General features: G+C 44.8%; 1 protein-coding gene across 1 annotated transcript; it reads right to left on the reverse strand.

The window, feature by feature from the left end:
• Window positions 1–121: 121 nt before the first annotated feature.
• On the reverse strand, window positions 122–26,907 carry cep192 (centrosomal protein 192). Its single transcript, XM_037452852.2, has 52 exons — window positions 26,523–26,907; window positions 25,750–25,983; window positions 25,246–25,338; window positions 24,755–24,912; window positions 24,252–24,313; window positions 23,711–23,891; window positions 23,495–23,610; window positions 23,302–23,391; window positions 22,903–23,055; window positions 22,633–22,783; window positions 22,273–22,490; window positions 21,888–22,010; window positions 21,661–21,768; window positions 21,255–21,525; window positions 20,401–20,550; window positions 20,230–20,294; window positions 19,904–20,128; window positions 19,662–19,803; window positions 19,463–19,545; window positions 19,092–19,376; window positions 18,107–18,929; window positions 17,629–17,746; window positions 17,282–17,426; window positions 15,856–16,504; window positions 15,556–15,747; window positions 15,173–15,321; window positions 14,799–15,029; window positions 14,590–14,706; window positions 14,057–14,197; window positions 13,774–13,837; window positions 13,315–13,454; window positions 12,669–12,761; window positions 12,058–12,176; window positions 11,282–11,479; window positions 10,767–10,857; window positions 9,760–9,939; window positions 9,341–9,601; window positions 9,075–9,196; window positions 8,331–8,440; window positions 7,961–8,105; window positions 7,322–7,412; window positions 7,138–7,216; window positions 6,852–6,975; window positions 6,429–6,534; window positions 5,642–5,870; window positions 5,356–5,432; window positions 5,048–5,143; window positions 4,095–4,214; window positions 2,793–2,905; window positions 2,378–2,507; window positions 2,079–2,137; window positions 122–1,136 (listed from the first exon to the last, which is right to left on the reverse strand). The coding sequence occupies exons 2-52, from the start codon at window positions 25,920–25,922 to the stop codon at window positions 1,004–1,006; spliced, it is 8,292 nt and encodes a 2,763-aa protein (XP_037308749.2). The 5' UTR covers window positions 25,923–25,983; window positions 26,523–26,907; the 3' UTR covers window positions 122–1,003.
• Between the last annotated feature and the right edge of the window lie 614 nt (window positions 26,908–27,521).

The raw sequence follows: 27,521 nt of genomic DNA on the forward strand, positions 1-27,521 counted from the left end.
AATAGTCTTCTCCACAAAAAGGTATTTCATCTGATGACTTATTTAATTGCATTTTATGATATATTTCTTATTGTGAGCCCATTTGTAACATTAACAATCTTCACCATTAAAGCCAGTCAAATTGATTTATCACAAAACTTTATTTAAATGTGTACAATATATTACATTATATCCTATTCAAAGCAATGTGCAAATTTGTTATCCAAGTTGTCAGGTTGACACCACATATCACAACCGGCTCCACTAGTGTTTTTCCACGTCCGACGTTTTGGCCCCTAACAGGTTAACAACACATCCTTGATGAAGTTTACTGCATCCCCCCAATGTTATTACTGTTCTAAAACTAATTATGGATGTGGATCCAATACCACCCCACCTACCCCAAGCAATTTTGGCCATTTGCCCCAGAGCCAAAAGAGGAAGCAAGGGGGTAATTTAGTGTGGATGGAACGGTGATTAACGGCGCTCTGCCATGGTAACCACACTGAGCGGGCCTGGTGAGCTGCCGAACAAAAGCCCACCAGAGGGAGACTCTTTTAGCCTGTAATAACAATCATTAACCATCCCGACGTAGCCGCACAGATCCAGACAAAAACGGGGCACATCTGGACCGCTGGCCCCGGAGGTGGAGGGAAGTCATCACGTGGCGCCGCCAACAAAGGGCCACTGTGCAGGGGGCCTCGACAAGATGAGGAGCCATTACCATGGAAACCACACTGGAGCTGAAGACTAGGGAAAGGTTCTAAAATGTCGAAACCATATCTGGACTAAAAAGATAGAAATCCTTTGCTCCGAGAAACGTCACGGCGGTGCACACTAAGTGTGTTTTTAGTTTGCAAAGGCCACCTGGGTCACCTCCAGGTGCAGCTGGGTTGGTCATCTTCAGTCCATCAGCCACTCAACAGATCTACAGACGAGACGAACGGATTTGAGGCTTTATTTGATCCACAGCAATTCCTCTTGTCCCTGCTGTTATGAACACGATGGGGGGAGGGGGGGGGGCTCAAGGCAATGCCTCAGCGGCCAGCTGGATAACCAGAGTTCCACTTGTTTCTGACTGGACGAGCAGCAGGCCAGTGTGTCTGCCTGCTGTACCAGGCTTGAACTGGACGGGGAGCTTCAGGTAGTGCTGTGACCTAAAAAAGAATTTAAGATGAATGTTGAGCTTGATGTGACACAGACACCAGAAACGCACATGTTCACATGGAAAGGAACTAGTCGTTGGGCATGCAGAGTGAACGAGGACATGCTGGACCAGGTGACCTATGGCCTGCTGCTTAGATCTACGGTGTGCAAGGCTAGTTTTGAATTGCCCTTTCATCATTCCTAGTACTCTAGATGGATTCCCCCCCCCCCCCTCCTGCTCTTAATTAGCTAGTACAGGCTGCGTTCAATTGGATTTTTGTTAACCGTTTTGCTGATGGCCCAGAGATTCTGGAAACTTACGTCCACTGCTGAACCCTAGTCTTAATTACATTTAAATGTTCAACATGATGTCAATATGTGATTTCTGATTAAGAAAACATTAAAAATGGACTGCAATGACCTAAAAACACAAAGAACTTCAATCCAGGTGCATATATAAAATAGAAGTTGGGGCGGTCTGCGGAGAGTACATGACAAGATCAACAACATGCCAGGGGACTCACAACCCACCTGCTGTAGAGCCCAGTCAGAGGAGTATTTTGTCTAGGAAGTTGATTTTTTTGTTGTCTTATTTCGATCTCAACAACATGAAAACGCATGCTTTGCCCATTGCGAACATCCCTCATCGGCAGTCACGACTGGTACCTGGTGGCCAGGCAACCCCCCCTCCCCACCCCCAAAGGCCCGTGTAAGGGGAAAAACAGCAGTACTCTCCAGTGTGTCCCGGACATAGCAACGCCCTAACGCTCTGTGTCACAGCACAGAGTACGTCTCACACTATTAGACAGATACTTGAGAGAAATTGGTGAAACCCGCAAATTGAAGCGCAAGAAGAAAGACAAAAACAAAAGGAGGCACGAGTTATCTTCCCAATGCAGCACCCAGCTACAAGAGTGTGGGAAGAGAGAGTGTGCCTGGGGGAGTGGACTCACCTCAGGGAATATTTGGAATGCTTGATGTGGAAGGGCTCCGCAGGGTTTACAAATTTCAGCTGCAAGTCAATTAGAGATGCCACACATCAAATACCAAATCCATGCAAAGCCTACTGACAATTGTTAGGGGTTATTAGATTTATCATTTAGTACAAAAAGAACCAACACAGTCGTGCAATCTGTACTGGCAACATTGAATATAATGAAGAAAAAAAATACAGTTCATTTGCTTTAACTCAGCGTATCATAATGTGGAATAGAAAGTGCTGCATGTGTATTTCCCTGAGAATAGGCCTCACCTCATGTGTGTCGGGCGAGTTGTTGCGGATGTTGACCTTCAGGGTGCTGGATTGACCCGTCTGCGTGGCTGGGAAGGTGTACAGGTCCTGCGGGGCGTACACCCCCCTCCGCACGGCAGTCTCCTCCTGACTGGGAGTTACAAAATGTGGGTCAACAGAAAGATGGACCAGCGCCTGAAGATGAGGCATCCACTATGAATACCACATACGGGACATTAAACTCTTCAAAGGACGTCCAATATAAAAAAAAGGACAAGACATGAATGACTTTGACAAGTGCTATCCCCCTCGCATTAGACCATGGAAACGGCCACACCTGGTCTATTTGACTCTAAAATGGACCATCATTGGATAAATGAACATCATGCTGCACTCGTGTTCACTGAGGGGATGAATCACGTGGCCCTGGTCTCACCTGGTCTTGCCCAGCGAGGGGTCGGCTCTCTTTCTGGTCTTGACTGTCGCCTCGGTCTTCACCAGGGAGCAGTCTCCTTCCTGTGGTCCTTCCACTGGTCCATACTTCACTCCCTTTAGACAGACAAATGTTTAACATCCCGGCTTTTAAGTAAAAACTAAATGGGAAAACAAGCTACATTCCACTTCCAAACTTGCCTGTTGGTAAAATGTAACAGAGGAGACATATGTGAAAAAAACGGCACACCTGTTTCAGTTCCCCAGCGGACAGACAGGCGCATGTAGAAATCAAAGCCAGTTAACACCACCACAGGGTTCTGCACTCACTTTTTAAACAAAGCATCTAAGAAATACGGCGACGACAAAGGCACCACTTAACCTGCTTTATGTGGAGACATCTATCCACCCCCCCCCCCGTGTGTGTGTGTGTGGGTGTGTGTGTGTGTGTGTGTGCTCTTAAGTTAACTGGGTCTGTCATAACACTTCACATAAAAGCAAAGCCTGCGGGCCCCAGCTCGAGGGGGAGGAGGGGCTCCTCATCGGCCCACTTCTCAATTTTTAATTCTGTCAAGAACACTACAAAGCCACAGTCAAGGTGCTACGCTGATACGTGTGCTGCTGGTTTGATACTAAAACAAGTTGAATAGTCACTAAAAAGTGGAGGGTTGAACAGATAGATACGCTCAATAAATGCTTGCGTCGCAGAGATTTGGAACACTTCACACTGCAAATCTACCAAGAACGTAGACATGGTTCAATTTGGTAGGTTTTGTTGTGGTGTTCTAGGAGGTTTGTCACAATAGTCAGTAGAATCAACAGGTTTTTTTTTTTTGTTAAAGCGTAGTGGAAGAAAACGTAGCTAGCTGCTAAGATTTTCTGGAGAACTCCCCAAGAAAAACATTTAATTGAGCGTTTAGTTGGATTAAATTAGATCTTGTCTGGGTGCCTAGAAAAGAGGTTTTGCTTCCATCCCCAGCCACAGCAGTACGTTGCTCTGGTTGCAAGAACCCAGTTTCACCAAATTGGGTGTGTGCCGACAGTCATTGACTGAAGGCAGTACATCCTCTGTGGAGAAGAACCTCCCTCATGCAACCACACTCCCCAAAAACTATCCATTGAAAAAAAAAAAAGATCTTAGTAAATCAAACACCAAGATACACTTTAAAAGTAGCGGTATGTTGACCTAAATGAAACATATGTGTTATCAAACATCTTTTTCCAGGTTAACTCCTCTCAGACAGAAATATTTGCTCTCTGCAGTATGAGGTTGGAGTCCCTCTGAACTAATAAAAGGAGTCCTCACAGTGCCACAGAGCTGGAAGCGGATCCGCTCTTTCTGCTGGGGCTGAGACACAGGGTGACACTCCAGGTCCCAGAACTGGGCATAGTCCCCTCTGTCCCGGGGCAGAAACGTGAAAGGCACCTAGGAATGCAAGAGAGTCATTAGAGACATTTCACCGTAGGAAGGATTGTTCTACTCATAGACAGACCCCTTAAACAGATTGGTTTGTGTATATATATATATATATATATATATATTTCAGTGTAGAGAAAGACTGAAGGATTAATGTTCAAGTTTGATCGCAGTTTCGACAACAAGGTTTTCCTCATCCTGAATATTTGAACCAAATGTTGGGAACAGTCTAGCACACCTAAATGAAAGCGGGCCATTCACCAGTCTAGAGCAGATACATAGTTGTCCCGCTGTCTATGTGAACGACATATGTGGACAGAAACAGCAACATCGACACATAATTACCTACAAACGCTAGTCCCAGTGTTAAAAGTTTAAATGCCATCACTTATTAGTGTTGTTATTTTGTTCACGTCGAAAGTATTAAACTGTCAAAATGTACTCAATTATTAAACAAAATGTGAAAATATCACTATTATTTGAAAACCCAAGATTAATATTTTCGAAGTACTAAAGTCTGATACGTATGAAGTGGCCAACAATAAAATACGATTTTTAGTAGTAGTAGTAGTAGTAGTTTAATTTACCACAAGGTTTAATTTGCCAATTGACATTAAAAAAAAACAATGAATTGAGATTCATCCACAGAACCAACCGCTGTGAAAATGTCATCATGGTTAGTAAAGTATATTCACTGGTATGTGTACTTTTAAAGTTCATTGAATATGGTTTCTATGTGGACCTGGTGTGTCAAATGTGTGGATCCGTTTTGTCTCGACTTACTCAATGGAGCACGGGCTAATGTTCCCTGGTACCCCCCAGCTAAGAATGAGCATGCCTACCTGCATCTTCTCATCGGGTCCCAGGGTGCCTGAGATCCTGCAGCATCTGAAGGCGGTGTAAGTGGCCCGGTAGACGTCTCCAGTGCTGTCAACACCCTGAGGGGAGAGAGAAGGGACCACAACCTGGCCTGAGTCACTGATATCACTACAACAAGTGAAGCTTCCAAATAAACCTGTTGCAAGGATGCCAAGAAAACAGCCTACCTGAACTTAAGGGGTTAAAAAAAATAAAAATAAAAAAAGTTTTTTTAATAATAGTAAACGAAGTGACGGAGTTGACAGAAGAAAGATAACAGAACAAAAAGCACCTTGACATATGGCGGAGCAAATGATGACAGGTACCACCTCACTTCACTGTCCCCATTCTGGACCTCCAGATGGGCCTCTGCAGTAGAGAAGCAAAGCTCGTTATTTCTATTCTTTCACAACAACCCACATGGGGGGGGGGGGGGGGGGATCGTGAATCCCCATAATATAAATATCCTTTCTTGCAATGGTATGCCTTTTTTTCATTTATTTGGGGCCAAGTATAAATGACCAAGACATAACCAGAGAGACTTCATTCCTCCCCTCAGCCCCCCCATCCCCACATACCTGAGGTTTCCCCTGAGGGCGTGGTGGGAAACATGATGGTCTTGTTGGCGATCTCCACCAGGGCATGAGGTGCCAGTGGGGTCTGTGGCGGCTGCGAGGGCCTGGCAGCGAGCCGGGCCACAGGCAGCACTGGGGTGGCAGCCTGAGGGGCCAGGGCTGACAGCGTGCTGTCTGCTGGGGCTGCAGACACATCCAAGGCCAGGTCCCCACGAATCTGGACCTTAATCAACTGAAACAATATAAAAAAAGTTCAATGTTGTGGTTGTGAGAGCTTCTGAATGCATAGTAAGCGTATTAGTGACAGTAGTACCAGAACAGGTGCTAAGCAGCAAGCTCATTTTAGGAGGACTGCTGGTCTACCAGTGTTTATGTAACTTCACTGTTTTACTAGTTCAATTGTGTGAATGGCTTTTGTTGGGAGGAACCATAAAAGACAAAAAACACAACATAAAAGAAAAATATTCATCCCAGAAAATACAAAATCAAACAATAAAGATGGTCTTACTTTGTAATTCTGGAACTTGGTGAATATGAAGACACTCATTAAAACAACATACAAGCCAACCCAATGAACAAGTAACTTTGGTCAGTAGAGTGTCGTGGCTTTGAAGAAGACCAAGAAGGATACAACTTCAGTTTGATCAGCGGTAAGGGTAAAGCAGTGAAACTATTCCACAAGTACAGTACACCGAAGTACATGGTTTCTCCAAACTCCGGGTGCGCTGACTCTCATCTAATGTAGCCAATACACCGGCTACGGTTCCTCATACAACCGAGTGTCCCATACCTTCTGTTGACTGTCACACTGGACATATATCTGTCCTCTCCATGGCAGCAGGGTGGATTTAGTTGCCAGTGACGGGTTGGGGCTGATCAGAATCTGCAGGTGGCACCTTTTTTAACAGGACACAAGTGGACTCCTCAAAATCATGTACTCACAGTCATATATGGCCAATTTTAGCCACTAACAAACATTTTTTTTAAGTGATACAAAGTCGAAACTATAAGTTAAAATGGCAAACTTTCTATCCCTTTATTTATTTGGGCTTCTATACTTAGAAGATATAGAATAAACTGTTCATTTAGCGTAGCTATGATGACAAGCAATAGAGTGATGCACTGCTACAATCAAATTAAGCCAACGGTTAGCGTCTGGGATGACCGACACAGTGTGGTAAATAAATAAGAGCAGCAGCCCGTGTTTTCTTACTGGGGCTCGATGAGGCCATGCTGAGGGGTGATGGTGAGGCAGTGAGCGGGCCAGGACAAATCAAAGCATAGCTCTCTGGACGTGTTGTTCCGGATCTGAACCTGACTGGTTGTGGCTGTGCCGTCTGAAAACAAAAAGGTAGAGGATATTTTCTTAATTATTGTTTTATTGATAGAGGCCGTGTCATTCACTTAAGGGCCGCTGGATACACACCATGTGTAGAGAATTCAAAGCCAAGGTGATTGAATCGCACGTAATATGCTTTAGAAATGTAGATTCTACTCACTGATGGTGGGAGCTGCGAGGACAAGTTGTTCTGGGTGGATGGTCCAGGACTCAGACCGCTTGTGTAATGTCTCTGCAGCCTGAAGAAACATATATATATTTTTTCCTCTCATCCAGTAGAACTAGCATGTCATTACTCAACACAATGGATCCATTAAAGGCCATTACAGAAGGGCTTATTGTACCTTTAAGGAGGGCTCCGCCGCTCTCAGTGCTGGACCTTGGGGACCTTTGACCGGCAGCACGTCCAGAGACACATTGTTGTTTGTCAAGTTGCTGGAAAATATACAATATCAGACTGTATATTCTTATATGATGCATTTTATGTAATCTGCCCACTATGAAAAATGTCCACAGCCCTACAAGACAGATTTCTACTTAAATCAATGTGCATATTAAACACAAATCCTTCATTGCCTTTACGTTGCCTTGCATTTGTTTCATTATGCTTCAGTGTTCACTCAATACACTTAGTTTGTTTTGGAAGTAGTGAGTATACGAGTGCGTAAATGAGACTTTGATAAAGCTGCGCGTTTTGTGGGAGGCTTAGTAAAACCGTACTCAACCCATTCAGTGATTAGAAGCAGCCCTCAAGGATCTCGTTTCATCAAGACTCTTCTCAGAACTTTTTCTCACAGATTTCGATTTTTACAAATGGCGCGTCATGGACACACAAATGGCCATCTAGTTTGGTCTAGTCTAGTAAGCTGTCCTCTAAAACCAGGCATCTCCACAAACATCGGTAGAACAGGCGAGATTCCCCACAGTGCTGATGAGGGCTAATGCACGTGTCTGTTGAGTCGCAGAAGGAAGTGGGACGGTACCCGTGTGCCGCTGACTGGAGTCTAGAAGAGGGCAGCAGCTCAGTGAGGTCATTCTGCTCACTGCTTCCCATCAGAGACACCACCACCTTGCTCATATTCCCGTAAAAAAGGTGAGCTTCATTGGGCCGCTGGGGCAGGTCGTAGCCTACAGAAGAGGAAATGACAAAGATCATGTCAATATCTTAGACGTGTTCTGCAACAACTCTCCAGTACCTTTAAAATAAATGGTTCATCCGTGTACAGAGGACTAAATATAGAAGCTTTGAAGAACTCACTGCAGGGTACAAATCCCGTTTCAATAATCAGCATGGGAAAACCTTTTTTCCCTCTAAAAGAATATTTTTTAACTAGCATTTCGTGGACTTTTTACCCTCCGTCATGTTTTCCTCTTCCAGGAACGTCTCATTGAAGTTGATGTTTTTCAGCAGACTGTTTTCAGACAGAGCCTTCCGCACAGCCTCTGGTTTGATCTGAAGCAATCTGAAAAGACAGAAGCACAAGATTTATTAACTAAAAGAAATGAGTGCTTTTAAAGATTGCTATTATATGAATATCTAGTCCAGCATACAAACCATCTAAAAAGGCGGGTGTATCAAACAAATACCTCTTTGTGTCTTATAAGGCAGACCATACACATGCCTTGTTTCGCAAGAAAACAAAAGATTTGCAGATCTGATGAATGTCAATGGAATCAATTTAGAGCAGTTTACTTTTGTATGAAAAAAAAGCCATTGTTTTCTCCATTAAAGCTTCTGAGAAATGGGTAAATTATGTATTGAAATAGGTTAACGTGTTAATTTACACACCATACACACTATAGTCTAAAAGGGACTTTGATATTTTAAAGTAATAAAATCCACAGCTTAATGTGTGACTCTGAATGAAGACACGTTATGGATGCTAAATAGCCAATAATTATGAAATTTAACACGGTATGAAAGACACGTTTATGCCTACCGTGTCTCTGCATCACAAAATCTACTGCAGACAACAGAGCAAACTGTCCTTTTTGGAAATTTTATAGATGTCAATTTAGGGTTCAAATTCAATTATCAGCTATAATTGCCTGATAATTCCCACAGAACACTACAATTTGTACAGCATACAGTCTCACCTTCTATACTGCTGCCTGGAGACCTCATCCCCACAAAACAGATAGACAGTAGCCAGCAGGGCGTCGGCCGACTGACACAGGGTCTGTTCTCTGTGGGTGGACTTCATTAGCACAGTGATCACCTGGAAACACAGTATTAGCGACAAGGCACATAAGAACAAAGGATAGCTAAAGAAAAAGTACAGCCTATAGCTACTAGAATGAATGAAGGGGGCAGTGTTTATTCACATTGAATTATTCCTGCATCATCCCAACTGCTGTCCTACCTCTTGTGTTCTTTCCTTCAGTACAAACTGAGACGGGGCCAGGCTGATGACAGAGGGCTCCATGACCGATCGGCTCTGTAGGTTGGAGAAGGCCACGGCTTTGATGTACGCTGCTCTGGAGCCCGTGTTCCTCACACACAGGCACGCTTTGCTGACATGGCCAATGGCGACGTCGCTCAGCGTCGCCACGTAGCCGTCCGCCTGTTTCCTCTGGTCCTCCAGGATGATGTTGCTAGTCCCGCCGTAGCCTGACAGTGGAATCTGAGGAGGGCAAAATATAGGAGCCCTTTTCAACTTAAGCCCATTCCTTTCTATAGAAATTGAATAAAAAGTAAATAAGGCAAGTAAAGAAAAAAACAGAAGTGAGGGAATTGCTAAGACACCAGACTACAGAAAAAGAAGAGCGGTCGCATCCTTACCGTGAATTTGACCCCGGGCTGAGAGGGCCGCACTCCAGACTGTTTGATCTCCAGCTTGGCCAGCATGCACGCCACCCTGGTGGGCGCAAAGAGCAGGTGGACGGCGACGTCCTCTCTGGGACGAATGGACAGCTCTCCGTGTCGGGTCAGACGCTCTTCAACACTGAACATGCTCTGCAGCTGAGGGACAAAAACAAGTTTATACAATTTGCATTTTTTTTACATTTGTTTTACTCTAATGGTACATCAATAACAAATGTTTTTTAGGAGAAATGTGAAGTCTGACGAACTGTCCCATGTTTGGTCACTTGAGTCTAGACTGTATACAAGTAGTGGACGTAGTCGCCCATTAGTTTGTGGTCTACCTTGGATTATGGCCGTCGCCATGTTTTTTCCACAACCAATGAACAGAAGCGATCATATTAAGAATGCAGAGGAATCAAGTAGAGACGCTGTATACGGCTTTGGTAGCCCCCAGCGACCTGTCAATCACGGTAATACCGCCCCAAAGCATACCTTGCTTTATAAATGGACCATCATTAGAACACTTGAAACTAGAGATTGTAAAACACATTTATGGTCCCAGCGTTAACTGAGGGAATAATTCGATAGAAGTCGGGTGATTTCTTGCTGTCACTTTGAGAGAATAACTATTTTAAAGCTCTTCCGCATTGGCTTCAAGCCAGAGAACAGGAGGTGAAGGCGCATTTGTGCCCAGCTGGTTGTTAGCTCGTGTTGAAGACTTAAAAAAAAAAAGAAATTAAAATATTGAAAGAAGTTGGCAGACTTATGTAGGCCACACTACATGTATCTGCGCGGTGAAAAACAAAGAGTCCTAATAAAGAAAACCCCCGGCACAAACATCGCTGAACAAAGCACCAGGCACTGTAGGCATAAAGCTAAACACTGCATGGGATTCCCAGCATGGTGTCAAAGCAGAAAAATACACTTTGTGAGGATGCTCACAACGAGGAGGAATAGGGAGATGTTTTTCATTCACACCCTACCTGAAAACAATCCTGGTCTTGACCACGAATCAGCAGCCGCAGCTGCTGTGTGGCGGTGGTCGAGTTGTTCCGTAGAACCAGCTTCTGTTGGCTGGAAAATAATAGCTGTTGGTTATCTGATCAAAGTCGGTGTGCCCGAGTTTGGTGTCAAATCAGATGCCTTTGACACACTATGATTTGCGATTTGAGTCTTTATCGAAATGTCCTGAATTTAAGGCACCCTCATCCAGTTAAACCTTGAAAGAATGCATCCATTCTACGGGGGATTTAGCCTTCTTACGGCTGCCTGTATTACTTCAAGCATAAACAAATTGAGCCTTATGTTGGAATAGCTTCAGAGAAATAACATTCCCTGTAGAAACCCCCTGTCCCTTGTCATGAATAATATTATACAAGCTTTAATAGAAGGCCCATTGGGCCCCAAGTTTTTTTTATCGATTACTTTTCAATGAATAATTGATAACTTAAAAAACCTGCCACCAAGAAAAAGTATGAGGAACAGAAAAGGGGCTTACACAGCCCGTCCCAGGGTGACCCCTCCCCAGGCCACAAACTGCTTGTTGGAGAGGATTGGTGGAACGTCACTGGCCAGGCCGGGACCAAAGACAGCAGCAAGTGGACCGCCAGGTTTCCCAGAGTCCTCAGGGACCACTTCTCCTCTCAGGGTTACCTCATACTGAGGACCCGAAGGCAGCACTAAGATGGTGAGAAGGCTGCAACACAACAGTCCATACCAATTATTTATTGAGTAGAGCGCTCCACTGGATATATGACAGGGTTTGAGGGAATATGTTCGACACTTCATCCAAACACACAACAGGCAATCAATGGAATTTTTTTTGTTGGAATTGATCGGTTTTGCGGGAAACAGCAGAACGTTATTTTTCATAAAGTATGAACTAGGGGATCAATTTGACAAAAATAAGATTCAACTCTCTTGAGTTTGGTATTTTGCATGTCACCATCTTGGGGAAATGTTGCAATTAAATTTCACGACCTGAAAACACACTATGAAAGTGTTAAAGTTCTAACACAAAACAGACATTGTCACACCAGACGAAACCGAGGTAACAATCCCATCAACCATCCCCCCCCCGCCCCCCTAAGCATACTCTGCTCTCTTTGACTCTAAATGTACCATCATGCTTTAAGGCCCTTCCGCATTTGATTCACTTCATAATGGGAGATCTGCTCCTGGTTATGTTCTGTGGTCGCAGTGACATTGAATCAGTTTGTCCTGAATGTCTCAATCATTGGACTTCTGTGCGGCTGGTTACTTCAATCGAAATACCTTTCTCGACACTTCCTGCTGCCGTGTGCTTTGAAGGACACCACGATGCTTTGCTCCTGTCCCACCCGCAGAGACAGTTCATCAGGCGTCACAGAGAAACTGTCTTCAGCATCACTGCCCTTTAAACGGGAAGGAATGACATACAATCAGACGGACCATAAGTAAGAAGAAGAGGGCCAAATGGACAAGACGTCAAAGAAACCGGGAGGAAAAGACGCTACATTAAAAAAATTAAAAAAGGAGGGCATGAATAGATTTTCTACAAATCATTAGACACACCAACCATGGTTCAGGGGAGGTCAGTGGAATCTGATCCAACATGCAAACACCTTTAATCTTGTCTGATGTTTTAAGGAATGCATCTTTTTTTTCCAAGAAACAGCTTTAACTTTGACTTTCTAAAAGGAAATTTCCATTGTTTCACTAGCTGTTTTTAAAAACCCAATGATGAAAAAGAAGAGATTTTATTTTCGGCCATATCGTCCAGCACTAAAAGAGAGAACAATAAAAACTGGAGGGAAATATCTCTGTATGCCCACTATGTGTGCCACAGTCTGAGCCCAAAATGTCAAGAGGCTTACCCAAATCTAATAAGAAAAGGTCAGAATTACCTTGAGCTTTAGCTGCACGTCAATGTTTCCTGCATTCTTTAATGGCAGAGTCTGTTGACTGGATTTACCCGCTGGAGCAGACAGGCTGACAGTCTAGACAAAAAGAAAAGAAACATAATTTGTCATCTGGCTGCTGCAACGTAAATCACCAGATTCTCACCTTCTAGATTGGCTAGCAAAATTATTTGGAAACTGTTCAGAGGCCCACCGCAACACAAATATGGTGTCAACCAATCACAATATATTTGCATCATATCATGGATTGCGCGGGGATCGAATCAACAGCAAAAAAAAGAGGGGAAGAATACTTTTACAGCTCGGTGAGGTTTGTTTTGTCGCTGGTTCGTTAGCTATATCGACCGTTACAGATCTTTTTTGTTGCTGTTTGACACATAAACCACCCCAAAAGAACAAAGTTTACTTTGTCTAAGGTGGTCACTGCTAATGACAATGGTTCCCGAGTATCCTCCATTTTTTGCTTAACCTACCCCTTTTCTTTAAACATTTTTAAATGTTCAATGCAAAAAAAAGAAAATGCTGCTCCTTAATATAGAGACGTACTAATCACATGGCATAAATAAGTATTCCATGTATTTGTGTGCAGTCTGAAAACAAAACAAGGAAAGCCATATGGCCGTTTGACCACCTGCAGGTCTTTAGGAGCATGGACCCTTGCCGTTCCAGACCTGGCTCTGAGGGGAATACTCCTGATCACATGACTAGGACCAGGAGAGTCTACTTCAATGTCCACCCGAGCACTGTACTCGTCAGCTGGACCAAGCTCCCCTGAAAAGTAGAAAGACGAGTTGGGGTTTAGCAGGAAATGACTGTTACGTGATATTCTTTCTATAAATGGGACAGGCCAATAGCCCACAGGCGTTGATGCACAGCATTTCCTTACGGACTCTATAACCAAATGGATGGAAGTCTTCAAGAGATAAAACACTGAAAATACCTTTCCCACCACAAACAGTTGTGTAGTACACTTTTTTAATAATACCTTGGAAATTGCCCGTACAGCACATGCTTTTATCTTGATTGACACATTAGTTAACAAAGCCCACTGACTTCAGTGTAAATCAAGTGTTGATGGGAGGTTGCTTACCTGAAGAAACAATGTACTTCTGAGGTGCATTGAAGTGAACCCAGACCATGAAGCCTTGGGGATTCTGAAAATTAAAATGATTGATCAATATAATTTATCACATAACTAATGAAACCAGTTTCACCACTTAATGAGAGTGTTACCCATGTCTTAAGATTCTGCCAATCAAAAACACATTTTAGTGAATTACCACAATCCCCTCAGCAAGTTTTAGAACAACACAACATGGAAAAATATTATAAGAGACCCGAGGTGTAAGGAACTTTTAAGGAGCTTTGCTAACCTCTCCGTAGCTGGCATGCATCACGTGATTCACCACCGATGGAGAGGACACGGGCGTCATGTGTCCAGCCTGCAGCGCCGCCTCGGATGTTATGGAAACAGGCTGCGTGGAGAAGGTGAAGCATCCCCAAGCTGTGGCGTTCTGGAGAAATGAGGCCAAATGTGAACCATTCAGATGCTTCTTATTCAGCACACAGCCGGGTGTGTGCTGCTATGCATAGAAAAAACGTTCAATTTCCCCAGAGTTAAGATTTACGATGGATGAAGAAACAATTTAATCCAGTGTTTAGAAAACCTAGAATATGCGGAGATTAAAGATGCACCTATTGATTGGCAGAGGACAGAAGACAAAGCTGAAATTTGTCACAACTGCGAGTCTCAAATAGGACTGAGTGATAGACACTTATTACATTGTACTGCAAAATGTTTTCAGAGCTGTACAAAATGCAGGGAATTATGATTTGTTCTACTTCCCAACACTAGCTGTAAGCGGCTTAAAAACAGGCTGCGTCTCTAGTAGAAGTGTTGACTCACAGCGCTGATGACCAGCCGGATGGGCACCGTGGCACGAGTCCTGCTCAGCAGTTTGAGAGGAAGGGATTTGGCGCTGCCTCCAGGAAGGTCTCCAAAATCCAAACAGTCAGATTCTACCTGGGAATCCAAACAGAGTTGAGATCCTGCGTTAGAGAGAAGGCCAGGCACGTTGACAAGTCATTCATGGGGCGTTGAGCAGTGGACCTCACCTCTAGTGCAGGATTCTCTGCTATTGCAAACAGCACCACCCTTTTAGCGAATATGTTGGCCCTGGCAGCGACCTCCGTCTCTGCCGACGCCGGCCAGGAGCAAACGCTGAAGACACACTGGTACACGCCAGCCTGTGGGGGGATGAACAACACCTTCTGCTCCTCTGTACTCTTGGGGGCAATGATCGTCTTGTTCTTCACGATAAGCCACTGGTACGGCAGGCTGTCCACCTGGAGGGGTTGGCAGTGAGGACAAACAGGAAGGGGGATCCTTAAATGTGTGTTTGTGCGTTGTGGTCATAATTTTAAAAAACACTGGGGAAGATACTTTCCGTGTGTGCTTTGATTAATCACCACCCATGCTTTCTACTCACCTTCTCTCCATCGATGGCCAGGCTGGTGACTGTGATAGACACCTGCTGCCATCTCTCGGAGGGGTTGAAGAGACTGAGCGAGGTCTGTGAGGCGATGCCAACACAGCAGGCGTGGGGGAACCGCAGCTCCTCTGGCACCACCACTTGGCCTGAGGACGACAGTGGAACAGTGGCAGCTTTACTGCCTGGGAGACGCAAAGACGAGCAATAGAATGTATCGCAGTATTTACAAATTAAGAGTAAAAATTCTCTGACCTGCATAAGAAAATGCTTATCGCTATTTTTTTTTTTTTAAAAGCTCAATATTAAAAACAAAAATGAGTCAGTTTATTAAAATAGGTAGTGGAAGCAAGCTCTCGTATAAACACCATATCCACGGCTACCTCTCAGCTCCTCAAGGCCACCTGCCACCAGCGGCTCTGCACCATATTGACTGTAAGGTTTCCCCATCATGTTTAAGTCCTGCTGGCCCTGATGGGGTCTGGGGAGGTGATGGGACCCAGCAGACCCGGTTAAAGCCAGCTGACCTGATGCGGGATGGACATGTCTCCCCGTGGGGTCACTGTTAGGTATGCCTGAAGAAAAAGAAAAAATAAGAACGGGAATCTGCATTTTTATCGAGGTTTTACGGTTTAGCAACAAATCACTCGGCATCTATATTCAAGTTGAGAGAAAAGACATGCCTGTGGAGGCTACACTGAAGGGTGCATTTCCTGTTGCTCCCACATGGTAGCCACCAGAATGTAATGGACTTTCTGGTCCCAAATACTGCTGAGCCAGCTGGGAGTTGAAGTAGGGGCGTCCGGCGAGGAGGGACTGCATATCTGCTTGGTGGGGAAGGTCAATCCTTGGACATTGGGGCTTAAAGCTGGGGATGGGCACATAGTGAAGTCCTTCTGACGAGTAGGGCGGAGGCATGCCGAGCCCGCCAGCATACACCGATGAGGACGCCGAGCCAGCCGTTCCCCACTGCTGCGAGCTCTGCTGGATGTTCACGTTACTGCAGTAACCAGAGTCCACTTTAGTGAGCTGCCTGGCGTTTGACTCTGAGAGGTACTTGTGGTGGAGCTCCCCGGGTCTGTCCTCGTGGCAGTGGTAGTTACATTCACTCTGGCTGCGCGTGCAGCTCAGACCGGACGCAGCGCGCGCGGGCTCCGGGCTTTTACCCGGCTGGGCCGGTAGCGGGTCCAGACTTTTAGAATGCTGTGGTTGCACTTGGTCCAGGCTTTTTGACCGGCTGATAATGTCAAGGTCAGACGGAGCGTCTGGTCCAACGGGTGGAGTCGGACTGAATCTGATGATGGTGGTGCTCAGTGCCATGGTGCAGTTGGTCTGTGGACGGGAACGAGGAGAACAACCCATGACGCCTAATAAAAATGAACTATAACCATTCCAATAAGGAAACAGTGGCTAAAAACCTCTACTTTCATCCATTTAGGTCAAAGTGCACATGTACTCCTAGAAACTACATGCTTAGCATCTCATTTATGCAAGGTCAACATTACTGCCAAGCGTTTGATATGTATCTCGCCTCAGAGCTCCAGACTTCAACAGTGTCGTGCCCATGACAGTGACCTAACTTTAAAACATTCATTTTAAATGAGAACTGATCTTCATGTCATAGGTACCAAATGATTAAAGACGAAAGTGATAAGCACAGCAAGGTGGAGTGATAAGATAACATGAGTAGACGACACCGGTACTACAAATAGTCTTCAACTCATCAATACACCTGTTCAACAAACATGAAGTCTTTTACAATCTGGGCATTGTTGAGCGTCTTAAAAAGCATTCCTATCTCAACTAAGAGAAATGGCGGATGTCTCAGTTCTTCTTTCTGTAAAAAACCCCCCACTAGAATATGATCTATGATACATTTGAGTGATAATTTAGATTATGTTGCGCTAGAAACATTAAGTGGTGTTTAAACAATACATTTAAATCCAATAGGCAACAACTTTGTAACAAAAGATATCCAATCAGAGTTTTGATTGGAGTAGTTGTTTCAGTAAAAAAACAAAAAAATGACGATACCCACGCAACAACAATGGAACTTTCTGTGCCGATGCAGCTGATATTAGGTGTACATTTGACCTTGTCCTATCGTACCAGTGGCTTGTCAGGCGTAGGTAGGACAGTGCCGTCGTTCATTGAGATGTAAGTCAGCCGGCTGAGACTCGGACTGGAGCAGGTCGATTCAGGAGAGAGATCAACACCTGGACGGTTGTTTGCAGGACCACCGCTGGTCCCCATACTGGTCAAATGAGACCAAATAGGAAGAAAAAAAAGTGACAGTGATGCAAAATACCAAAACGCTTAAATCGCAGCAGATTAATGAGACTGTTACTCTCTTGTAAAGTCATAATTTCTTCCATTTGGTTAAAGTAAAAACAGAAGGCACAAAAAGCACCACTATTCAACCTGTTGATATATTGGAACCATGTGTGATAGAGTACCTTTCAGCACAGGGAATGGAGGTCTGACTTGGAGAGGAGTGAGTGAGCGGGGAGGTGGACGGTCTGAAGTTGGACTGCGTCTCCTCCACACCGGGCTCAGAGAAACCCTTCGGCAGTTCTGAGGAACAAAGTTATTGTTAACATACACACGCCACTAAAGGCTGCGTATTGTCAACCCTATGGAGATATAATGTGACATAGTGCGATGCTGTTACTTTATTTAACAGTGAGCTGTCGGTGCAATTTGCCCCATTTCTTTCTAGGAAATTGGACTTGGAGGCAAAGGATCCTGATGGATAAACGTTTGCTTTCCCCCCCCCCCCCCCCTTCTTTATAAAATTATTTTTTCAGGTAATTTCTCATTGCACACTTTACAACACTCCAAGTGCACAAAGTTACCCAATTTCCAAAAAACAGACAACTGTTGCAATGTGTGCCGTGTGAATCACACAACCAGTGGTTTCTGCTCTTTACTCACCCGAGTCCAGTGGCGAGAAGACAACCTGTTTCTCCAGAGAGCCACGATGTGGAAGAGCAGCCGTGATATTCCTGGGTGGTGCCGGTTTCTTCTCTGGAGGATGACTGTGTCTATCTTGCTGGCCTGCACTCCTCCCCCTCTGTGGCGGGGAAGCGGAGCCTTTAAAACAAGGCAGGCTCGCCTTACCGTTCTTTGAGCACGGTGGGGTTTTTGGCAACACGGATGAGACTGCAGATCCGTTATCGCTCTTCTCTGATGTTTCTGAGTAAGACTTAGTATTTCTGGATGCTTGTGGGTTCCGATCTCCCGGCTTTACACCATTTTCGGTGAGGGTCCTGCCTGAGGAAGCACACGTGTTCTTGCTTGCTGTCATTTTGTCTGCAGGAGGCAGGGCAGTGGAGGCCTGCCCTGAACCCACATACCTTCTGGCAGAGCTGAAAGATGTACTTGGGCGAGGAATAGAGCTTCTTCTTGAGTGACCCTTATGACCTGGAGACACCGAGGAGCTTGCATCCACTGTCATTTCTCCTCCTCCGTCTTCAGAGTCTGCTCTTGAGGGCGTCTGTAGAGTCACCCTTTCTGCCTGCTGAGCTGAGGTCTCATGCTCCTCAGGACGTCCTGCCTCTGGCTTCCTGTGACAGCTGCTGAGGTCGTTGTCCCAGCCGGTGAGGTCAAAGGTAGTCTGCGCCATAGAGGCGTCGCTGCTGCCCGACACGTCGGCCCTTTTCAGGTATTTCTCAATGTCAAAGGCACTCAGCTCTCCCACACAGGTGGTCCTCTGCAGTGTGTCCAGCATGCCGCTCTGTTCTGGCTCAGGGAGAATCTGTGTGAAGGGAATATATATCAAATTTGCTTTGTTTAATTTGAAAGTGGAAGGAAGGATTAAAGCAATTGTATGTTTGTTCTAGACATGAAACTGAAATAAAAATAGACTATAAAACATAAGTAATATTTGAAGGTGAAGAAAATAGAAGCCAAGCCGTACATGTTCAGCCGAGTGTGGTTCCTTTGTGGTGTTGACGGCAGGTCCAACCGACTCGGGCCGGTTCCTCGCCCTGCTCCTCTTGGTCAGCTCCACAATCATGGCAGCCAGCTGCGATGGGTCGGTGCTGATGGAGGCGTCCGCAATGGCTGAGGCGATGGTGCTGATACTTAGCATCAGGCTGCTGTTGTTGTTATTGTTGGGGGACATGCAACTCTGGTTGCCAGGGCTCGAATCAGAAGCGGAGGCGGCACTGTGGTCAGGCAGTGCAGGTCTACTAGCGTGGTCCTAAAGAAAAGGGATTTCATGTCAGAAAGCCATACATGGAGGCCGTGAAACATCAAAATGTTTAAAAAGAAAAAGAAAAGAGGTACCTCCTGTTCACATGGTTCTGGATCATTAACCCCTTTCGGTGAAAGCCTTTCACCGGGTGCCTCAAGAGTTTTGTCCAGATCCTCTGCAAGGAGATTAACATAAGTAACAGCACAGTCAATTAAAAAAATAAAATACAGGTTGTAATAATACACAAGCCTAGGAAGTGACTCTTGGGCCTGAGCGATACTGGGAACACACCTGGGTTGAGGGTTTTGTCTGCTTCACTGAGTTCCATGGGGTCAATGTGAGGAGAATTGTCACTAGCCGAGAACTCTGAGGGGTGAATGAGGGGAAACGGCTCCCTCTTCTCTGGAGAGGTGATGATGTAGCCAAAGGACGGCTAGAGGATCAAAGACAGAGCTATCAATACAAGCAGCAATCTGCTTGAGCCCTGCCATAATTATTCTAAGGTCGCCAAAAAATAATAAAAATGTACTCACTCGTTTGACCCAACCGTCATCAGTGGTGCTGCCGAGACAGCCCAGGGCTTCAGAGCGCTGTTCAAAAAACTGCCCTAAAGTCAGTCGCAGGTAGCTGTGGTCTCCCTGCTTAAACTCTGAGGAGACCTGGGAGGCCCTCATTAGGATGTGGCCGTTGGTGGGGGCCTTCCAAGAAGAGTCGCTGTGGAAGGTGCTGTTGCTGGCAGCTGGTTCAATTTGTTCCTCCTGCGAGAACAGCGACACTCGCAATCAACCACAAACAGCTGTGCTTCGCAAAAAACTGTTATAGAAGTCCGATTGTGACACGACACCAGACTGTTGGGTACCTGCATGAATTGGTGCTCCTTCTCAAATTCCTCTTGATCCTTAACTAACTTTTCCATAGCGTCACCTGCAAAAAGGGAAAAGCTGAAAGTTGAAGCATTCTGGACCAACAACAGCACTGCTTCAGAGCCATCGCATAGTGAATGCAATAGAGCGGTGGCCTGTATACGTACTGGCAGGAACAAAGTCCTCAGTCTTAAACTGGGAAACATTGTCCGGGGTCTTCCCATCAACCTCCTTCTCAAAGGAGGAGTAGTAGGCGAGGTCGGTCACCCACTGCCCTTCTTCATTCTGGTACACCACACTATGAGAGCCATTGGCCCCTGAGGAGAAAAGCAAAGCTGTTGGCATCTCATGTACAGTTAATTCAAGGAAATGTTTTCAAATCATAAAAAGCATAGCTTAAAAAAACATCAGTACCATATAGTGTAGTTTATCATCTGTTTTAGGGGAAACATAATGATCGGATTGTTAAGAAAAAAACTTTAGTCCATTGAACCCCATAAAAACCCTTTTGTCAGTATTTCACTTGCTGGTCCAGTACGGACTCTCTTGAAAATAACTTACGATATCCAAAATATAAAAAGGTAAGCATGCCATTTCACTAATGCTGACGCTCTTACTTTTTTTTGTGCAGCATCCGTTTCTTTATTGTGTGCCAGAATAAAGTCATAACTATAACAACTTATATTCTACCTTTTTTGGCAGCATCAATTGTATGTTATCCAATTAGTTTTAATTGCACAGCCCTTAAGAAGAGTTTATTGAGCACGGATACACGTCTTAAATGCATCAACATGTGGGATTCATCCTACAGCACAACTGGGCTAGAGCAGAGCCATCAGAGCCTACTCTCTCCACTATCAGTGAAATATTACTAATATTAAAAGCAATTTGGATGGTTTTGTAGATCTGCACGCAAATTCTTTCTTTCCCTAAAAGATAGACAGAGAATGTTGCTGCAATAGACTTGTTGTATATCAGTTTGAAGTACCTAGATCTAAAAAGGATCACAGAAAAAGCCAACCTTGTTGAAACTCAGTCTCCAGGTTTTCTGGACAGTGGTTCCAGCCATCCTTGGAATCCTCCGGGTCCAGGTGGATGCTCTGGGAGAAATACTTGGCTTCTAGTGAGGTGGACAGGGGATGGTTGCTGTCCTCACTGGTGCTGTCTGAGGCCTCTGCAGCGGTCAATTCACCACAAGGCCCGCCCCTCAGGCCCAAGGAAGGCCGGGAACCATCAGGCTCATCTACTTCATCCTCATCATCATCATCATCATTGCAATCTGGCATTAGCACCTAAAGGTGGGTTTGTTGACAAAAGTATACAGGCTGTATAAAAATGAATATTTCTTTGGATAGCTGGCTCAGACATCTCACTTTAATTTAAAAACATGTTTAAATGTGCAAAGTGCCATGTTGACCGTATTGAACCTGAGAGAGGTGGAAGCTCCCCTGGGTGCCTTGAAGGTGGGAAAAAGTTAGATTTGTCAAGTCCTGAGGTTTCTTAAGTCCAGATCCACCAGGGCTCTCCATGGCATCCTGCAATTCCCACCAGACCCACATCAGAAATTCATACAATCAATAAAGTCCAGATTAAAAACGACCCATAAGTGAGCTTGTTGCAGCAACATTTGAGGTTGTGGTGCCTCTATACTGACCAGTGCCTCCTGTCGGTCCAGGACCATGCTCCAGTTGACCGGGGCAAGCCTCTGAGCTCCCATTGATGGCACAAAAGAAGAGCTGGCCTCTCCTATTCCTACAGGACCCACACGGTCGCCCATCTGCAAAACATTGGGTGATGATTTAACCGCTCAGCTGAAACAGTAAAAAACTATGGATGGAACTATTGCTGTGCCAATAAGATCACAGTTTGGAGGGGGGAAAAAACTGAAGGTATGTGAGGTGTATAATAATAAATCTTTAAAATGATTTAAAGTGTGTAAGAACTATCTGATAACATTAACAACACCCGTGTTCCTTGCCACTCAAACGAGCAACCTTTCTGCTCCACGTAAGGCAGCCAGAAGTGAGCTTCATTCTTACCTCAGTATGTCTGGAGGGGCCACTTCCTCCCCCATGGCCGGGCAGATCCAGCTCACCGTTCTCGTTCTCATCCTCACCAGCAGCACTGCTACCCACGATCCCCAGCCCACGCAGGACATCATACGTGGTCTGGGCGACGCTCGCCGGGAGGGGGATGGTTGAAACCCCTCCGTCGTTTCCGCTCTCCTCGCTCCCGCTGCTCCCATCCCCACCGTCCCCTGGAATTCCACAATGACACAACGAATGGTGATCACACAAAGAAACAAGTCCCCTAACAGCAGCTTCCTATTTAAAACAAAGAAAGTAGATAAGCAGCCAAGAAAGGAGAGGCGGGGAAGGACAGTCACTGAAGCCTTTTACCTGTGACTGGAGGGTTGATGACTTGTCCCTCAGCAGATCGCCTGTGTTCGATTCCAGACTGAGATGGACCGCCGCGGCTGATGGAAGCCTCGTCATCAGAACTGCCGCCCTCTAAGCCCGGCCTGAAACTGGGACGGTTACTCTCTCCGACCTGTACACACATGTGGGAGCAAACGGAAGTTGCATCCAGCTAAACCCGGTGATAAAGCACATTTTGACCCAAAATGACTGAGCTGCTGGATTTGATAATCTTGTTTTTTAGTTTCTGACCAGTTGTCTGGAGGTGCTGGGCAGCAGCCGCGTCCTGGTGTTACTGCTGCTCCTTGTGATGGACTCCAGCTCATCCTCGGTGTCCTCGTCGCTGGCAGGGCACGAGTCCATCCCCGTAGCAGCCAGGCGCACATCCGGCATCTGGAAGTCATCCTGAACACGACAGGAAAGAGGTTACAAAGAAATGGAGTAATCTTTTTGACAAAAAAAAAAAAAAAAGACAGATTAGAAGCGAGAGAGTCGCAGGGAGTAACTTGGAATCTGGAACCTTTGACAACCGCAAACCTCTGTGTGATATTGATGAAACGCAACAGTATTTTCAGGCAGAACGGTCATATTCATACTTATACTATAAGAAGCACATGGGCACAAAACAGTAAAAGGAGCAAATGTGCTCACCTGATTGTAGTCATCCAGAAACTGGTGTCTATAGTGGTCTGGTTCTGTAGAACTTGGGTTTGACATATTGTCAGTTATAGCTGCCAGTCCCTATGGACAAAGACATATAGATTAGTGGTGGATTAATCAAGCGAATGCCAGTTTACTCTTTGCCTCTGAAGGTATAAGAGAAAGAGTTCCAAAGGCGACATACTGTTGCAGGAATCTCTTGGCCCTCCACTTTGCCTCTCTGCATGGCAGGAGGCCCCAGATTATTGAAATACTGCTCAAGCTCATCGTCAGGCAAGCTGCTTGAGTCAATGTCATCATCTGGAAATCAAATGCATGTTTATTCAATGACTCAAGCTTTGACAATATGTCTGCAAGAAACATTAAAAAATAATTATTTTCAAATCAAGGAGGGATGAACCTGTGATGTCGCTGTTCATGCTGTCCACAGACATGAGCTTCTCGTTCACCAGGAAGCTTGAGTTGGTACTGAAACGGTCACTGTCCTCTCCATCACTCTGCACATGGTCCTCCTCGGCTGTGGCTGGTAAGGGCTGAGCCAGTGTGAACGGCCCGGTAAAAGGGAATGGAATCCCAAGGGCCTGATTATTATATCGAAGAAGATAAAATCAGCATTCTTTCACCAGATTCATCGATTGAAATCCAAACCACCAGCCACTATTTAAAACCAAATTTGGAAACCATTTGTGTCCTGTAGGGAGCTGTGGTGGAGATAAGACTCTTCAAAAAGAGGATATATGCCAAATTATATAAAATACACACTGAAAATTAAGCAGCATAGAGGGTTTTCAATTATACGACCTCAAAGTGGGTCACATGGCTTTCCCCGTCGGGGATGCACATGAAAAAAAAGATATGTCCCAGTTGTGTGTCTACAAATTACTGCATAAGAGAAATTACAAATAAAAGGTAAACTGGTCAAGCGCTATTGAAATGTGTACCTTTGCATCTGTTAAATCTTTATATCCACAATGAGCAAACGTCAGAAGCCCTGAAGACAAATCTGTCAGAAGAGACAGAAAAAGTACATAAGCATCATTCAATGTAAATGTATCAACATTAAATTAAAAAAGTTCTGTACCAGAAAGCACAAATATACATAGGTATGTTTGGACAAATCTTCTCATTCAATGAGAAAGTATGTCCAAACATTTGACTGGTACTGTATGCCCATTTAGAATTAGGGGAACGCAACTTTGATATCCTTTCCTAACAAAAAAAGAAGAACTGACTGTGAGGCTGAGCCTTATCGGTACATTTTTATACCCATTGACCCTTTCACAGTTGACAACAGAAACATTCTAAACGGACTTCTTTGTATTTCATGTGATAGTGTTTGTGAATGTATCAGCTGACAGGAAGTAAACATGCAACACAGTTCTTGACTAACAACAGATTGACAGTAAAAAGATCAATTAAGACTGATCAGTGCGTAGACATTTACCGGTCCCAAGTTCCGTGTGCCGGCCGAGGACCGATCCCGTCTGCTCAGCAGGGAGCCCCAGCATGGCGCCTCGGGTTTGAGATGTGCTTTCATCCAAATTAATCTTCACCAGCATGTCTGAAAGCCGGTGGGCTGCAATGAAGTCATCCACATTGTCCCTGTAATGCAGGTGGGGACGTAAATCATTAGGATGACAAATTACAAGGAAAAGTATTAATGGATATAGTTTAGACATTATAAACATCCATCCCTTTATAGGAATACAAACCAACACAAAATAAATATTCATGGATTATTATTTTCAGCACGATTCACTTCATTTTAATTCAACTGTCATAAGAACATAACTGTAAAAGTACAACAGATAAATGAAAATTGGGAAACAGATGCATTAGATTTCATAACACACACAAGCTTTTTTCTTCTTCACTGACAACATTGCAGAACATGCATCTGCAGTGTGATATACATACATATATTTATATACTCACATGTCATCTTTGAAGCTGAGGGCAAACTTGGGCTGTTCTTGAACAGATGACTGCGAGTCGGCCTCCAGGTATGAAGTCTCAACACGATCTTCTCTGTAAAGCAAGAGCACATGCTGATCCAAAGCAACAGATTGTTAACATGCTAAACATCTCCACATCAGTTAGTGATCCAGAATGACATATAGCAACACAACACTGACTCACTGGGCTGTAGCAATATGTAGCTGTATAGAGTTCTATATTTGGCGATCATGTCGGTTATGGAGTTGTCAGTGTTTTGTCATTATGTATTCCTATACCTTCTATTTTCAGCCTATAAATAGCCCCGCTCTGTCCACTTAGCACTTGAAGACTCCATTAGTAAAACAAAAAAAAGGAATCTGAATCATTTCAGCATCCATTCTCACACTAGACAAAACAGATTGTGCGATGAGTCAGAGATTGGTGCCTGAGAGAATTTTCCACAGATAGCCACATCTGTCCCAAGCGTCAGTGTGCCCCCACCTGTTGTCAGAGACGGGTTTAATTTTAGCCACCGTGGAGGCAGCCACTGGCAGTCCCGGGCCCGAACCCAGCGTCACATTCCCCAGCGTGGCGCGGCCCCCGGTGCTGTCCAGCGACCTGCAGAGGAAACTAGGAAAGGCTTCATCTTCCAACTTGTAGAAACTCTCCGCCATGCTTTGGAAAGGAGCAGGGTCACAGGCAGGTGGGGCTGGGCTTGTTTAGGAGGAAGACCATCTGTTGTGTTTAACAAGGACATAAGAAAGGAGCCGGTTGGAAATTATCTGGCAACTTAGGACAGGTCCGAGACAATCAAAGTGCACAGAGCGCTGCAGGGACGGGGCCGTTCACGTGACGCATCTGCACCAAGTAGTTTAGCGCTAATATTATTCTGTAATATGTCCGTGTATGTTGTTTCCACAAGTATAAAGTTTGGCCTAGAAAAAAGGGTAGAAACAGCTAGAAAGCCGGTAACGTTATCTTGCGAATTTAACGTTAGTTTCGCTAGGTTGGCAAACATTTAGCTATCTCGATACTCTTCGTTGAGTTTTTTTTTTCTCCAAAATGATCAACACGCTCTTAATGTGAGCTAACGAACGTCATCTTTATTTACCAAGTTAGAGACATGTGTTGAAAGTTACAGACGGCACCGATAGGTTCACTGGATGCGTTTGCTACCTCAAAGCCATGGTCCATTTCTGCTCTAATGAAGTTAACGTTAGTTACCGATGGCGCTAACAGATCATAACGTTTACGTTAGTTGGAGTTCAACTCACGTCCGACACTCCAGAAGACCGCCGAGAGTACGGCTCTCGCCTCACTCGAGTTATGTCTCCAAAAACTAGTGCGAACACGCTACCAGGCGTATTCAAGCCCCAAAAGAAACTTCTCAAACACTGAACTTCATCATTATTTCTTAAAAAGGAGACACAACAAACAAGCAAACCGGTCAACTGTTTGCAGCAGCCAGGAACCACAGGAAGCCCGCGTCTATGTCGCGTAGGCGGGACTTAACCAAATTGAACCACTTTGATTGGACAAACAACCAAGGAGGAGATTGTATTTCCGTATTTCCCGATAGGGTGGGATTCACGTCATTCCGTTGGACCTTTAGACACTTGGAACGTTTTGGGCATCGGCCCATTCATAGTTTGTCCTTATCAGATGAATGAAAAAAAGAAAAATGATAAAATCTACCATTAGGTTGAAAAAATAGAAAATGAGTTTGTTTCAGAGGGACATAACAACAAAGGTGTACAGTATATCATTTACCGGCAGTGTGTCTGAGTTTGTCGGATCAAGTGTTCCTCCAAGGCAGCTGCAAACAGTCTTAGTTAGCAGACAGCTGCCTCCCGAGCATTCCAGGTTTGTAGTTATCAATACGAGTGAGCCATGAAATGAGATGTTATCCTTCCAGTCAAAACAAATGGCACACCATGTATTTCCCTTAATTCATAGTGAAGCGCTCAGTAACTCAAAAGCCCTGGAATTGGAAGTGATCAGCTTACTTCCACAGAGACACTTCAGAAGGGCCAATCATGCCTGCAAACAGTCCCGAATGTTCCAGTTTCATAAAAAGACTGCATCCAACTCATGAGTATCATTCATAAAGTATCAAAAATAACGGGGAACTCAGCCTAAAACAAATCCACTAGATCAATTGCTACCAGAAGAAATGCTATTTTCCACTAATGAGCTGTCCTACGAGCTAGTCATGCACTTGTGAATGAATGCAGCCTTTTCCTGTGTGGAAGAAAAAAAGCCCAAAATATATA

Source organism: Pungitius pungitius, chromosome 11, assembly GCF_949316345.1.
Source record: "Pungitius pungitius chromosome 11, fPunPun2.1, whole genome shotgun sequence".
Classification (NCBI taxonomy): domain Eukaryota; kingdom Metazoa; phylum Chordata; class Actinopteri; order Perciformes; family Gasterosteidae; genus Pungitius; species Pungitius pungitius.

Coding starts and splice junctions, on each gene's coding strand:
- cep192 (XM_037452852.2), bottom strand. CDS start 25,922: ATGGCGGAGAGTTTCTACAAGTTGGAAGATGAAGCCTTTCCTAGTTTC. Junction 6,976..7,137: donor CCTCGCAGCTCCCACCATCA/GTGAGTAGAATC, acceptor TTTTGTTTTCAG/ACGGCACAGCCACAACCAGT. Junction 5,433..5,641: donor GCCCTCAGGGGAAACCTCAG/GTATGTGGGGAT, acceptor TCTCTACTGCAG/AGGCCCATCTGGAGGTCCAG.